This window comes from Artibeus jamaicensis, unplaced genomic scaffold, assembly GCF_021234435.1.
Source record: "Artibeus jamaicensis isolate MK-2021 breed Jamaican fruit bat unplaced genomic scaffold, CSHL_Jam_final contig_1832, whole genome shotgun sequence".
Lineage (NCBI taxonomy): Eukaryota > Metazoa > Chordata > Mammalia > Chiroptera > Phyllostomidae > Artibeus > Artibeus jamaicensis.
In genome coordinates this window covers 4455298-4469354 of record NW_026521362.1, presented here as the reverse complement: position 1 = coordinate 4469354, position 14057 = coordinate 4455298, and the positions used below count along the sequence as shown (strand labels likewise).

General features: G+C 46.3%; 1 protein-coding gene across 5 annotated transcripts in view; it reads left to right on the top strand.

Moving 5' to 3' along the window:
- FMNL2 (formin like 2) overlaps positions 1-14057 on the top strand; it is a 296180-nt gene that overhangs the window by 269123 nt on the left and 13000 nt on the right. For all 5 annotated transcript variants that reach the window (XM_053671653.1, XM_053671637.1, XM_053671647.1 and 2 more), the window contains 8 exons: positions 182-494; positions 822-1034; positions 5915-6039; positions 7246-7448; positions 8987-9221; positions 10296-10364; positions 10477-10557; positions 11907-12036. In XM_053671653.1, the coding sequence (XP_053527628.1) occupies positions 182-494; positions 822-1034; positions 5915-6039; positions 7246-7448; positions 8987-9221; positions 10296-10364; positions 10477-10557; positions 11907-12036 (1369 nt within the window). The remainder of the gene's footprint in view (positions 1-181; positions 495-821; positions 1035-5914; positions 6040-7245; positions 7449-8986; positions 9222-10295; positions 10365-10476; positions 10558-11906; positions 12037-14057) is intronic.

Here is a 14057-nt window from a genome sequence, read left to right as displayed (position 1 = left end):
ATGATAATGAGTGGAACTTGGTAGGTTCTGGCTGAGTTCCATAGAATTCCAATATATGAGTATCCTTTTTATATTCTTTTTTTTTTTTTGGTTATTTTCTTTATCCTTAGTTTGCCAGTCTGATGGTAAGAGGCATGCATGTCCTGCGAAAACAAACTCTTGACCATGGACTCTTTTGCAGGAAATCTACAAGGATGCGAATACCCAGGTTCACACGTTAAGGAAAATGGTCAAAGAAAAAGAAGAAGCTATTCAAAGACAGTCTACCCTGGAAAAAAAGATTCATGAACTGGAGAAACAAGGGACCATTAAAATTCAGAAGAAAGGGGATGGGGACATCGCCATACTGCCCGTCATGGCTTCTGGCACGTTGCCCATGGGGTCAGAAGGGGCAGTGGGTAACTTTGTGGGACCAGTAACGGGGGCCGCCTCCTCAGGACCCTTGCCCCCGCCTCCCTCCCCACTACCTCCGTTGTCAGACGCACCTGAAGCAGGTAAGAAGCCTTGGCGGGAGAGCCGAGGGAGTACTGGGGTATTTGTATTTATTTTTGTGTGACCCACTGTCATTTTTGTCCTTTGTTGTTGTTGGCATGATCTTTTACTTAACGGACTTTAAGAACTTTCTACATTTTGAGATTGAGGTTATAAGTCTTTACTTCACATGTGTTGCAGGATATTCCACTTTGACAAATTGTAGTCTTTGAAACAGTTCTTTGTCCTTTGCAGGGTTTTGTTTTCTGATGCTTTGTGTGCACATGACGCATTGCAGGAAAAACCGTTCTCTTAGTTTCAAAGTCAATTCGTCTCTTTTCTTTTACTAGTGCAAAATGGCCTGGTAACACCACCTATGCCACCCCCGCCTCCTCCCCCTCCCCCTCCCCCGCCTCCTCCACCCCCTCCCCTGCCTCCACCTCTCCCGGGGCCTGCGGCTGAGACTGTGCCAGCTCCTCCTTTACCACCACCCCTCCCTCCTTCTGCACCGCCGCTGCCTGGGACATCGTCACCCACGGTGGTTTTCAACTCAGGATTAGCAGGTAAGAACACAGAAGTAAGACTCAGGTATCCGTGTAATAAATATTCATTTGTTTTACCTCCGGAGGGTTAAAGCCATTCTTTTGAAGTCCAAGTCTCTTGAAATTACATGTATCTCCTCTTAATATAAGAACCATCTTGCTAATACACAGGGGAAGTTGTTGTGCACAGAAGACATTTCTGTCTGAGTAGATTGGTCACTGTCTCCCCAGCAGGAAGTTCTGATCTCTCACTGTCTTAGCACCATCTAAAGACGGGAAGAGGGACACATTCCCTCTCAGAAATTGGTGCTTTTTCACGGGTTCAGCAAACACTTCTGGACCTCTGTCGTAGTCAAAACTCTTGACACAAAGTGACTCTGGTGCTTGCAGCTCGTTTTACCTTGCAGGTATTTGCACTGTCACCTAAAAGGGGAGAAAGTGCCTTTTTGTGTAAGTGCCACCCGTGGGCTTGCAGACATTTCTTCTGAGCATTTGTGGACATCAGAATTCACTGTAGTACAATTAAACTTCAAGGCAAAGTGTTGCCATCAGCAGTATCTCCACACCTGGAAATGCTTACATATTATACATGTTGTCTTCCTGCTTAACCAGGACAAAATGCAGCACCCTTACCGTAGCAGAAGTAAGACAGGGTGGGTGTGGGCAAGAAGAATAAAATTGCTCTAATGCCTTGAAATACAAGTTCTTATTTTCGACTCACAGAAACGAATGCTCACTCTTCTCTAAAACACTGCAAGCCATTTTCCTGGCCATGGAGAATTCTCCTGGCATTTGGAATTGCTCTGAGCTGTGCTGTGCTGTCCCCAGGACATTGGACAGTCCTGCTTCCTCATCCACTGCAGTCCCTGGAGAGGTCTCTTCTGCTGAAGAGCCGTCCTTCTAACACTCACCGTTTCCAAGGCTGTGGGCCTTCTCAGAGCCCGTTGCCCCGACAGTCTTAGCTGTAAAGGTTTCCGCGTCTCCGACCCGTGGAGTGTCCCATCACAGCCTTCCCAGCCTCTGGCGGGTGTGATTCATCCTGGCCACTGCAGCCCTTTGCGCACCACAAGGCCACTCTCAGCAGACTCGTCTCTCATCAAACCCATGGTGTTTACTTCTGCCCCAACTTCCGTAAAACTGTCAGTTACACATGGGGTGACTGTTCAGAGTAATGTTCCCAGTAAACCAATGACTTGTTTTAGCCTTGCGGGGTCTCCCATCTGCCACTTTTTTCTAGAACTTTCATTGTTTCTGAAGGGCAGAAATTGAAAGTGCATCATCATGGGACCATTGGCCTTTGGAGTGTAAACAAGCAAATAAACCTCTTAACCAGTCCCAGGAACTGTCCCATCAACAGACTGTTCTCAGTGACTGAATGTGAAAACCCGTCACCGTCACGTGCACCAGGCTCACGGATCAGGCTTGGGCCCTAAGCCGCGTGCCACGGGAGGTGGCTGCCGTGGGGTCTCCCCCGGGGCCCTGCGCCCTTTCTCTCTGGCAGCCTCTCCTGTGCTGCAGCCCCCACGCACACTCAGCTGAGCTCTCGCGTGGCACTCGGGCCTGCCGTGGCGGAGCGGCAGAGCCACCAGGCTGACAGGCGTAGGTCCAGGCCCCTTCTGAGAGAGTCTTGTCCTCCCTGGTTAATTCTTTTGCTGCTTAATTTTAACAATTTATCAGTCCCATTGCTTCCCTCAGTTTTGTGGTGTGGAACTCTGTTCTGCGGACTCTCTACCCACTGCCCCCTTTAGAGTTTGTATGATCGAAACTTGTCCCCTTTGTGTCCTGTGCAGTTCAGAGAACTGTAAGTGGGACTGAAGAAACTCCTCTTTAGTGCTGGAAGTGCCCTTTAAGTAATTACAGGATGTTCTGTTTTACAAGATGTAAGGATTATAAGACCCCTTATGAATGTTGGTAGCTTGACATTGGACCATTTCTACGAGGCTTCTAATTAATCTCTTTTCATGACTCATCCTTACCTTGGCCGTTAATGCTCAGTGGTTCTAGCCCATGTTGTGGGACGTCTTGCCAGTATGTTCAGTAGCTCGCTCTCGCTCGCTCTCTCTGTGGAACCAAGATGCCAGACAGAGTCAGGCTGTCCCAGCAGAGGCAGAGCTGAGATGATATGCCAGGGCTCCCTGGAGGCCAGAAACCTGTGACATCACTAGGTCCCTGGATCTGTAGGCAAAAGGATACCTGTCCCTTCAACAGGCAGTGAGCAAGTGTGTTCTTGGTTGTCAAACTGAGGCCAGGAAGAGGCCTCCTAGGTTTTTACCTCGTTGAGGTCTGTTTTTTTTTTTTTTGCATTTCATAGAGGAAATATTAGTGCTGTGAAATGTGCATTTGAAGTATGTGGCTCACGTCCTCAAATCCGTGCTAGATGGACCCGGCTCCCATTTCCCGGTTAGTTGATCTGCGATAGAACGCTGGGCAGCCTGTACCTCGCTGCCTCTGGCAGAATGTGCCCTGACCTTCACCATGAGAAGGTGGACTCCGGCTGATTATTTTTCATTAAAGAGTTGTTCATATCTTAAGGAGTACTTAGCACTGTTGAATATGGCTGTTTGGGACCACCGTAATGAAATCATTCCCCCCTCTTCTAAAAAGGATTATTTTAAAAAACAAAACAAATGAGTGTTCAAGGAAGGCCCAAAGGGAAATGAATTTTTGGCTCTGCACTGCCTCGTGAAATGCGTCCAAGAAGCATGAAACTCTGCGCGAAGAGTGTGTCAATGCTGAGCCACTTGCCTCTAACCGTATCTAATTCTTTTTGTATTTCCTTTGTTCTTGCTGCTTCCACAAAAGATGGGCCAATCAAGCTTTTCTGTAGGTTGCTCCTCACTGAGTGTGTTGCGTATTTGCCTTGTGCTCCTGTCGGTCACACTGTGCCTTGACGTCTTCCACTCCATCTCTCACTGACCCATTGCATTTGGCTTTGTGTTTGCTGGCAGGCTTGGTGTTGACTGGCGGCTGTTCCAGGTTTGCCCGCACTTTTTAGTTGGACCTGTAGAAGAGATTGTGGCCCTTTAAGCAGACATCTTGTATCACGTGCCACATTCCCGCCCCTCTGAGAAAAGGGCTACTTTTTTTCTTCCTTTTATGTTTAATCTTCACAGTTGGATCTAAGGCCTCAGCTCTAGAAGGATTTTGGATTTATTCTGAGGGAAAAAAGAAAGCTCCACAGAACAAGGAAAAGCTACTGGGTGCCGTTTTTTCCATTTCCCTCCCACTGGTCTCCCTTAGCCTGAACACTGTAGGTCAAGGTCACCCACAAGCTCCTCCTCCTCTGACTCCTCCCACCCTCATCCATTCCCCAGAGCCAGGACAACCTTCTGGGAAAAGAACTTTTTTGCCTGTGTTCTGATTTCAGGCTTATTCCTAATCTTGCTAAAAAAAAGGTAGGGTGCTGCCCAAGGAATGACTTCAGTGAGTGTCCTGAGGCCTGCAGTGCCCGAGGAGGACTGGTGGAGCCAAATGTCACCGACCCCTCGCCTCAGACTGTGGAGACATGCCCGCACGGCCCCTGCCCCCTTCCCCTCAACATCACTGAGGTCCCCGCCAAGAGGAGGGTCGGATCCTGCATCCCATGAAGGACATGGGATTTCCTGGGCAGTGTCGGCAGAGATGAAGTGCAGCAAGGAACCCGACACTGTTGGGCGGTGGGGACTCAGGTGTCACCTGTGGTAGTGGAAAGGCCCGGCTCGGCAAAGCTGTGTTTCTGTGTCGCTGCATGCTTTTGTGTCGATTTATCAGATGACATTCCTGCCGTTTACTGTGTGGCCTTTGTAACTCTGGAGGAAGGAGAGGGGCTGTCTGCCTCCCCTTTCCAGTGACCTGCCACTGAGGCAGGCAGCCAGGTAAAAGCCCAGGCGCGTTCTGTGTTTTGTGTTTCTGTCGCTGTCGTCGTTCTGCATGGAAGTCCCGTTCTTCCTTGCTAATGACGGCCAACAGCAAAGCCCCCAGATGGCAGGCGGACATCCCAGGATGGGTTTGAGGGGGAGAATATATATAACTGTAAGTGGTTTGGGAAGCCTTCTTTATGATATGCAATTAACTAATGGAATTTTTAATAGATTGCCTTTTTTAGCTCATTTCCCCTAAGTAAGAGGAGTTGGCACTGACCCCTTGGCCTCTCAAAGACAGCCCCCCGCCACTGAGATGTTTTCAGTGAGCTCATCCATGCCTCCTCCTCATACACACAGCTGACCCCTGAGGGGAACTGGCTCTTCATGGGGGCAAGGGACTGTGGCCATCGCAAAAAGCAATGCAAATCCTGATTTCCAAGTATCCCCTTCTGTCGTAAACATTTTCTCTTCGGGGCCATGCATGGCCCTTCATCTGTTTGAAATAACTCAGCAGCCAATATAATCCCCATGATCGAACTCATCCCCAGGAATGCACTGCTCTGGCTGAGAGTCAGCATTCTTGATGTTCCATTCCTGGTGGTGTAGAGAGCCACTGTCTGCAGTCTCCAATCATCTTTTAAAATTTGTTTGCAGATATGTGTGTTCTAGAACCAAGAATTTAGGATGTCAAAATTGGAGTCTTGTTCACCAGTATCAAACTGAGTCACACAGAGTATTTGCCCTCTCTGCTGTCTAGTAACAGTAATAATTTTTGTCCTAAGCATTGTCCTAATATTGTGAGACTATAACACAACAGTTGCTGCATTGAAAAAAAATCAGCCCCTGCCTCTTAGACGCCTTTAACACAGTGTTGTGTCAGTCACTCAAACGATGACCTCGGATCGCCTGGCCAGAGGTCAGGTCTTTTAAAGCACTCGGGCACCCCTTGCCTCCTTCCTCCAGTGTTCAGGTGTCATCTGCAGGGGCTGTTGAATGACGATTCTTAAGGATCACGGGGTCTTGGTGAAATCTTAATTTTCTTCTTTCTGACTACTGCAGCTGTGAAGATTAAGAAGCCAATCAAGACGAAATTCAGAATGCCAGTTTTTAACTGGGTTGCCCTGAAGCCAAATCAGATAAATGGCACAGTCTTCAATGAAATTGATGACGAGCGGATACTGGAGGTATCTTTCTTGTTGGTTAGACACGGGGGCCTTCTCTGTGCAGCAAAGCCACAATGGGTGTGCCGCTGGTTCTGGAAATGTCAGTGATTAAAGTCCTGGTGTTTTAAGTGCTTTGATGTAAAGAAAAAAGGGACATATAATATCAGAGGATAAAATTGGACATTATTTTGAAAGGTGATTCTAAAGTATGTTTAAAAAATTGTTAAAATATGTGGGCTTGGAGGGGGTGGGGAGAAAATACAGCTGTATGTGAACAATAATAAAATAATTAAAAATAATAAAAAATTGTTAAAATGAAATCGTTTTGAACATCTTGCATATGATCTGTTTAGAAGGTATAATAGTCATCAACATGAGATTCAGAAAAATATGACAGGATGATTTTAGTGTTTGGAAGAGCTGGAAGTCACAGGGCACCAAATCTGGGCTGTAGGGGGACTGAGTCACCTGGGTGATATGATGTTTTGCGAAAAAACTCTATACAAGATGTGATGCATGAGTGGGTGTATTGTCATGTTGAAGCTGCCAGTCACCAGTTGCCCATAGCTGCAGCCTTTTGAGTCATCTAAATAGTTTCCAAGGAGGAATGTTCTAGCTTAATGCAAAATTCGATGCAGATTCCTTGCTTGACTTGCTCAGTCATTTTGAATGGGATAAGTACCCATGCTCACTCAGTGCTATCTGCCACCCCACCTGACTAGTACAGTGAAGTCGTCATTGTTCACACACCCACATTCCAGTCCACTCTCCTTGGCCGCCAGGTTACATTGATGTCGTGCAAACTGTTCTCATTATATTAACAATGGCTGGACTTTTTCTGGACAGACCTCATGTATATCTGACACAATATCTGCCCTTAACTTATAAAAGGGCATAAAACTCTTTATTAAATTCTAAGTGAATAAGGGATTTAATAGTCATACTCACTAGATGGTTCGATGGATAGTTTTAGTCTGTGGTGGCCTTCCCTGCAAACTGATTATTGAAAGGCATTTGAATTGGCTGGTGGGATCAGTTGTCTCCTTTAGACGTTCACGTGTGTACATGCGGCATAAGTCACACTTAAACACAAATGGGAAGATAGAACTGGCCACGGTCAAAGACAAGCATTGAGTAGAAAAAGTAAATTCTTCGACACTGAAGGAGCTAAGTGGTGGCTTCCTGACTTAATTTTTGAGTATAATCCATTTGTCCTCTCTACTGCAGGATTTAAATGTGGATGAATTTGAGGAAATATTTAAGACAAAAGCCCAAGGTCCTGCCATTGACCTTTCTTCAAGCAAACAAAAGATACCACAGAAGGGGTCCAACAGAGTGACACTACTGGAAGCAAACAGGGCCAAAAACCTCGCCATAACCTTGAGGAAAGCTGGCAAGACTGCGGATGAGATCTGCAGAGCTATTCATGTGTAAGTTCAAGGCTTTCTGGAAAACAGTGTTTTAGTAAATTTAGGATCAGGACAAGAAAGTTAGGCATTGGCAGGTGACATAAATAGTTCAGTACTGAGGCAGGATCCAAGGTGAAAAAGATGGATCAATCCTTGACATCCATACAGCAGAGAATCTCTCTGTTGCGTATACCCAACTTTACAGTTTAATAAATGTTACCACAGAAGAGGTGGACCAGAAATTACCCCCGGGAGTGCTATGTTAGAATGAGTAATTACAGTGGTTGGAGAAGAATAGCCACGGGATTGTGATACTTACTCTCTTGGTCTGCTCCCTTATGTAGGTCTACAGCAGAGCTTCCATGGAAGGGAAGCTGAGTGGAGTATTGCAGATGCTAAGAAAAGGGAGATAATGTCAGTGTTCTCTGGAGTATTTGAATTTTAGACAGATTTGTTGAATATAAATTTGATGGCATTTATGGATGATAAAGTTTGACACCAGATGCACTTACAATACAGATGCATATTTTAATTCATAACAATAGGAATGTGATTGCTGTTGTTTTTAGTGCTGCCAGGACATTTTAAACAAAGTTCAGTGGTTTTTTTTTTATTTGTTTGTTTGTTTGTTTTTCATCCTTGAATAGCAGGGAAGCATTGCTTTTATTTAACTTCATTGTTAGAAGAATATTTCTACTCTTCCTACGGTCATGGTCACTCTCAAGTTGTGATAAGGACGCTCTTAGATGTTTGAGGAACTAAGTCATTGTGAATTGGCAGTTCGTCAGTGTTGATCAGGGATCCCACAGCAGTGCACAGCCTTGAGAAGGCGTTCATTCCGTGTGTGCCGTCAGCCAGGACCGTAACTGCAGTCTGTTCTAACTTCTGATGTTGGAATCTGACATGCACTTTGGTTCTTAATTTTTATATACCTTGTGTGTCATGATCGTTAAATATATAATTATATTATTTTGCTGAACAAAGATTGTCCAGAGAATAAAGTAGAGATTGTGACACATACTTTTCTTAATCAAATTGAGCATACATCCACAAAAACTTCGTATTCCTCCAAAGGATCCATACAATTAAGCCAAAATATCCATATGGAGTAGGCATTTGGATGCATTTTTTTCCCTACAAGAAGAAAACATATACTAGGTTATTGGTTTACTTGAAATATTTGACAAAGTTCACCTGGTATTCTGTGACTGCATGTATAATATTAATGTCCCAATTAGCAGTATATAGCATTCCTAAGAACCATGTCCTTGAATGACTTAACCATCAGATGCTTCTGCCTCCCTCTGCCGCCCCCTGCTGTCGTTTACTGCTGAGTTCTAGAGGTTTAGAGCTTTGCTGACAGCTTGGGAACTGGTGTGGTGGTGTGACAAGGCCCAGGTTCTCAGGAAGGACCCGTGAGAGTGCTTGATGCACAGTCAGGAGCCCGTCGTCACACGGGGGCATCGTCACCATCCACGGTCTGGTGGACCAGATGGGGGTGTGGTGGAAAGGGTGGGGGGTTTTCTCCCCAACACTGACGGGCCCGCGTCTGTCCTCAGATTTGACTTGAAGACACTGCCTGTGGACTTTGTGGAGTGTTTGATGCGGTTCTTGCCAACGGAGAACGAGGTGAAAGTGCTCCGGCTCTACGAGCGGGAGAGGAAGCCGGTGGAGAACTTGTCGGACGAAGACCGGTTCATGATGCAGTTCAGTAAAATCGAGAGGCTCCTGCAGAAGATGACCATCATGGCCTTCATCGGGAACTTCGCCGAAAGCATTCAGATGCTGACTCCTGTGAGTGGACCGACCGGCAGGGGAGGAGGTCCGATGAGATGCAGAATCGTTTTCGCTCGTTTCAGTCTCTCTCAGAATTGCACTTAGTGTCGTGGGCTCTGAAGACTCCTTTCCAGGACTTTCTGGATTCCATTTTTATTCCAGCCAGCCTTTTCCTATTGCATATGCCAAATAAATTCGAAAAGGGTGACTTTCCATTTTCCATGTTGCCACTCTCCCTCTTGGGAGTGCCGTTTTCCGTGTCTGCAGGAGTCCTCTGGATTCGAAAGTGCACATCGGTACAGAGGACAAGGGGAAACCACTTTCCCAAATTTAGTTCCCTCCCGAGGGTACCAGTTCTCTGGTTGGGCTGGCAAGACTACGAACGTGACTTCCATTTCCAGAAACGAACCTGTGTGTTTAGTGAACAGGCTTGTTAGCTTTCACTGGGAGCATTACATTTGTCACAGGCGTCCTCTTCCTTGGAAGTTTGCTGCAGCACACAGTGGTGCTGCGGCACACAGTGGTGCTGCAGATGTAACAGCCAACCACCTGTTGTTCCTGTGTGTTAGTCTGCCAGAGACTTACGAATATCATACACATAATAGCATGAAAAGCTCTTTCCCAGTTCTATTTCTAAATAAACTTTAGTTAATGACCGATTATAGTAGTACGTCTGTACAAAATGTGTTGTGGGAGCTTCTGGAGGGTGATTGTATTCCTTTGCTGTTTGGTTTTTGTTCTTGGATAGCCCATTGATTTAAAAATGTAAATTGTACTACATGACCAGAGGTGGAGGGCAGGGGATTGAGTTCTGCTAGAAGATGCTGTTGACTGAGTTTTGTTGCTTATAGGATTTGTGATAAGTAAGTTCTGATGTTACTTCTTATTTCAAACACTTTTAGAGAGGAGCTTGCATGTAATGATTCCATTACCTAATACCTAGCAGACCACTTAAATGTATGTTCAGGAAAAATAAAATCTCAGCAGTAAGTCTTTAAGGTCCAAATGCAGGTTAATTTTTGGTTTCCAATTAGAGTTGCCTGTTTGTAACATATTTTTTTTCTCCCCTCCTTTCCTTCGACTGGAATCTAGCAACTGCACTCAATTATAGCAGCATCTGTCTCCATAAAGTCATCTCAAAAACTCAAGAAAATTCTGGAGGCAAGTGGAGTTTTCCTTGTCTATGTGTGTGGAAGAGCTGACTTGTCCACTGCATTTCTCTGCCTGGAGCGGTGCTAATGGGCTTCTCTTTGCTCTCTCTCTCTCTCTGCAGATCATCTTGGCTCTAGGGAACTATATGAATAGCAGTAAACGAGGAGCAGTTTATGGATTTAAACTTCAGAGTTTAGATCTGGTGAGTGGACTACAAGAAATACAACAGCTGTAGGAGGGGTCAAACAGCTGGCAAAGACCACGAAGTCCTGCAGTGGCGAGCGTGTGCTCTTGGGAGTGGGGTGGGCTGTTTGGATAATTCTCAGCTAGTGGGAGGGCCAACTCGTACACCGTTCCCGGAACACCATTTGGCAACAAGCACTTAGAACCTTAAAAATACTTGTACCCTTTGACCTACTACTTCCATTTCTAGAAATCTGTCCTCAGGAGTCTGAATGATGGGGTGCTATATTTGATGTATAATTGCAAATAATTAGCAACAATGTAAAGAGCCAAGAGTTTGGGAAATGATTAAATATAGTATAACAGTAGTTAATATGGTGAACTCTTTCTCCACTGTGTGAATACTAATGAAGAATGAATTTGCAAAGAAATATCATTTGGTGTTGAGAAAAGAAAAGATCTAAGTGTACTTGACTTGTACAGGTCAAGTTCAGCTATGTAAAGTAGGTAGAAAAACTGAAAGAATTATGTTGAGATATTTACAGAGAGGAAAGATAGAAGTAGGGAATCTTTTTTGAACTACTTCTTTATACTTTCCTGTCTTTTCTAAAAATGTTTGTGTCCTTCCTGGATGGAAGGGGCACCCTGCTTTCTGGAGTCACCTGACTTCCGTAAATGGGACCAGCGAGACCCCAGTGTGGCAGCCTCTCCCCCTGGCTGGGTGGGGCTGACGTGGCTGCCACACAAAAAGGTGGGGCAGTGGGTTGAGTCTGCAGCCTCGAGGGAGACACAGTTGTTTGGTCAGGAGTGTCCAGTCGGTCACGGTCTTGTCCCGCAGAAAGCCGTGCTTCGGTAGGCACGTCTGATTTGGGTCACGAGAGGCTGGGGACTAGGAGGGGCCAAGCTGAACTCGAAGACTGCAGCGCATGGCCCTGGTGTGTGGAGCACCCGTGCATACCTGCGGCTCTGCCCTCACTCCGGCTCTGGGCCTTCACTTTGGAGAGCACTGGGGCTGGGGACTCCCCGCTTTGAAGCCAGGAGAGGCAGTACAGCACCTGTGGGGTGGGGGGTGTTCACGTGCGTGAAAGGGTGGGGCCAGTTCCAGGTGCTTCCAGTGATCCCCAGAGTCGAGCATATCCCTGCCCGGGAAGTCCTCTAGTCGTTCAGAAATCAGTGGGCTGGTCCATCAAGGAGCAAGCCCGATCTAGAATGTCCTGTGGGAATGCTTTTTGTCCGTGATTAAATATAGTATAACATCTGTCCATGTCTGGGCACCTGTGCTCTGCCGTTGACTCGGGGGGAAGGTCTTCTGATGGGGGGACTCTCCCTCCACCTTTCTCTCTAACCTCTATTCCCTTTTGTTTTCAGCTTTTAGATACGAAGTCAACAGACCGAAAGCAAACACTGTTGCACTATATATCGAATGTTGTAAAAGAAAAATATCACCAAGTGTCCCTGTTTTATAATGAGCTTCATTACGTGGAGAAAGCTGCTGCAGGTACTGGTCTGTAGCTCTCAGTGCTGCTCACGGGCAGGGAATGCCTTTAAGTCATGGGGGCACCACCCCCTGCTTGAGGTAACACTCCTCAGAACCTCTTCAAAGAGGCACAGCCAGAGCATCCGCCTCTGAGCTGGAACAGGCGGGCCATGGTGCGGCCCATTCCTGGGAGTGGTAGTGACATGGGTCGTGAAGGTGGCCTCTCTCAGTGTCCTCTTTGTAAAGATCCAGGTTTCTGGGCTTCATGCACCTTCCCTCTTCCATTTTTTGTCCTTTTTATTCTGTTGCTGTTGTTTGAAATAAGAGAGTGAGAATCTAAGAATCACCTCCAACAAACACTTTGATTTTGTGATGTTTCACATACCTTTGGCCTGGAAACAAGTTAAATTATCAGTACTTCCTGGTAGTTACTTTGCCGTGACAGGCATGCATTTTCTTTAAATCATCAGTGATTCTGAGAGAGCTGCGCTGTACTAGGTAATTGTATCCCCATGTTAGAGATGAGAAAACGGACCTTTTTAGAGGTTAAAGGTCTTGCTTTATATCACATGGGTCACAAGTAATGGAAGCAGAACTGGAATCCAGAGCCCAGGTTGTTTTCTCATGCAGTGTGTCCTGCAAGTACCACGTCTTCCCACAAGAATATTCGGTTAGAAAGAGGGACACCTTGCAAACTGACCTCGGAGTTCATTACAGGCTGTGATTCCCGAATTACCATCTTGAAATATGGTGTTTATTACACATTCATATTCCTGAGGCCTACCCCAGACTACTGACTCGGGTCTTTCAGGATATTTAGCAGTTTTCATGCCCATTGCAACCTGTGTCCTTACAGGCTTAATCAACTTTTATTTACCTTTTACAAATTTATTTCTCAATTACAGTTGATATTCAGCAGTATATTAGTTTGAGTTGTGTAGCAAAGATCCCCCCACGAGCCTAGTGCCCACCCGACACCATCATAGTTATTACAGTAGTACTGGCTGTATCCCCACACCGCACTTCCCATTCCCACAGCAAATTTTATAACTGGTGATTTTTAATCCCTTCGACCTTTTTCACCCCGTCTCCCCAGTCTGGCAGCCATTAAAATGTTCTTTGTGTGTTTAAGTGTTACTTATCTTTATAATTATTTTGCCCCTGGCAGATGGGTCTCGGGAATAGGTGAATGAGAACATGAACACAGGAATGAGCGAGTGACAAGCGAATGAGTGAATGAGGTGATGCGCTGTTACTGGGAAGGATGGCGCTGAAGCCGCGGTGGAGACTGAGGGGCGGGTGGAAGTGGCGGTGTGACTGTGGAGGGCTGTGTGGCGCCCCCCCCGACCCCCCACCCTGTGGCGTGGTGCGGCGGGTCCCCGGGGCCCGGGCTCACCGAGGCGTTGCCTTCTGATGGAGTGATTGTCCTCCTTCCAAGTTGTCCTTTGCCTAAATTAGAGTTGTTTCGTGTCACAAGTCTAATTTTTTAAAAAGTTTTTAAAAATTGCTGTCTTACTAATTAGCATAATTTTTTTGCTCAGATGAGATTCCCCAAAAGTGTCATTTGAAAAAAAGTCAGTTGGGGAAAATGGGAGGGTAGAGGAACTCTGGCTGAACTGTTTCTGTGCTCACTTCTTGGTGCCCCGGTGAGCTGGCCCGCATCCTTGCACCTTCAGTCATTCCTTCCGCCACCCCTTCGTGGGTCCAGTGGGCCTTTTTGATTCCCTGCTGTGTGCTTGGCACTGTCCTAAGCATTGAGGAGTCAGAGATGAATAAGACAGCGTGAGTCTAGTGAGGGGAAAGCATACCGCATTTTTCTGTAATCCATCTATGTGCAGAGCTGAGTCAGGCAGCAGGGAGCCAGAGCAGGAGGCTGCTGGGGCCCGCCTGCTCTGGGAGGTGGCCGTGCGGTGCACAGAAAGGGTCCTGCTAATAAACCCTTCTGAGCCAGGGAAGGACAGCTTAATAACAAAAAGAAGCTGTCCAAGGCTGTCTTGAGTCTGAGTGGTCATACAACTGAAGTTCAGCAGGTAAAATGCTAC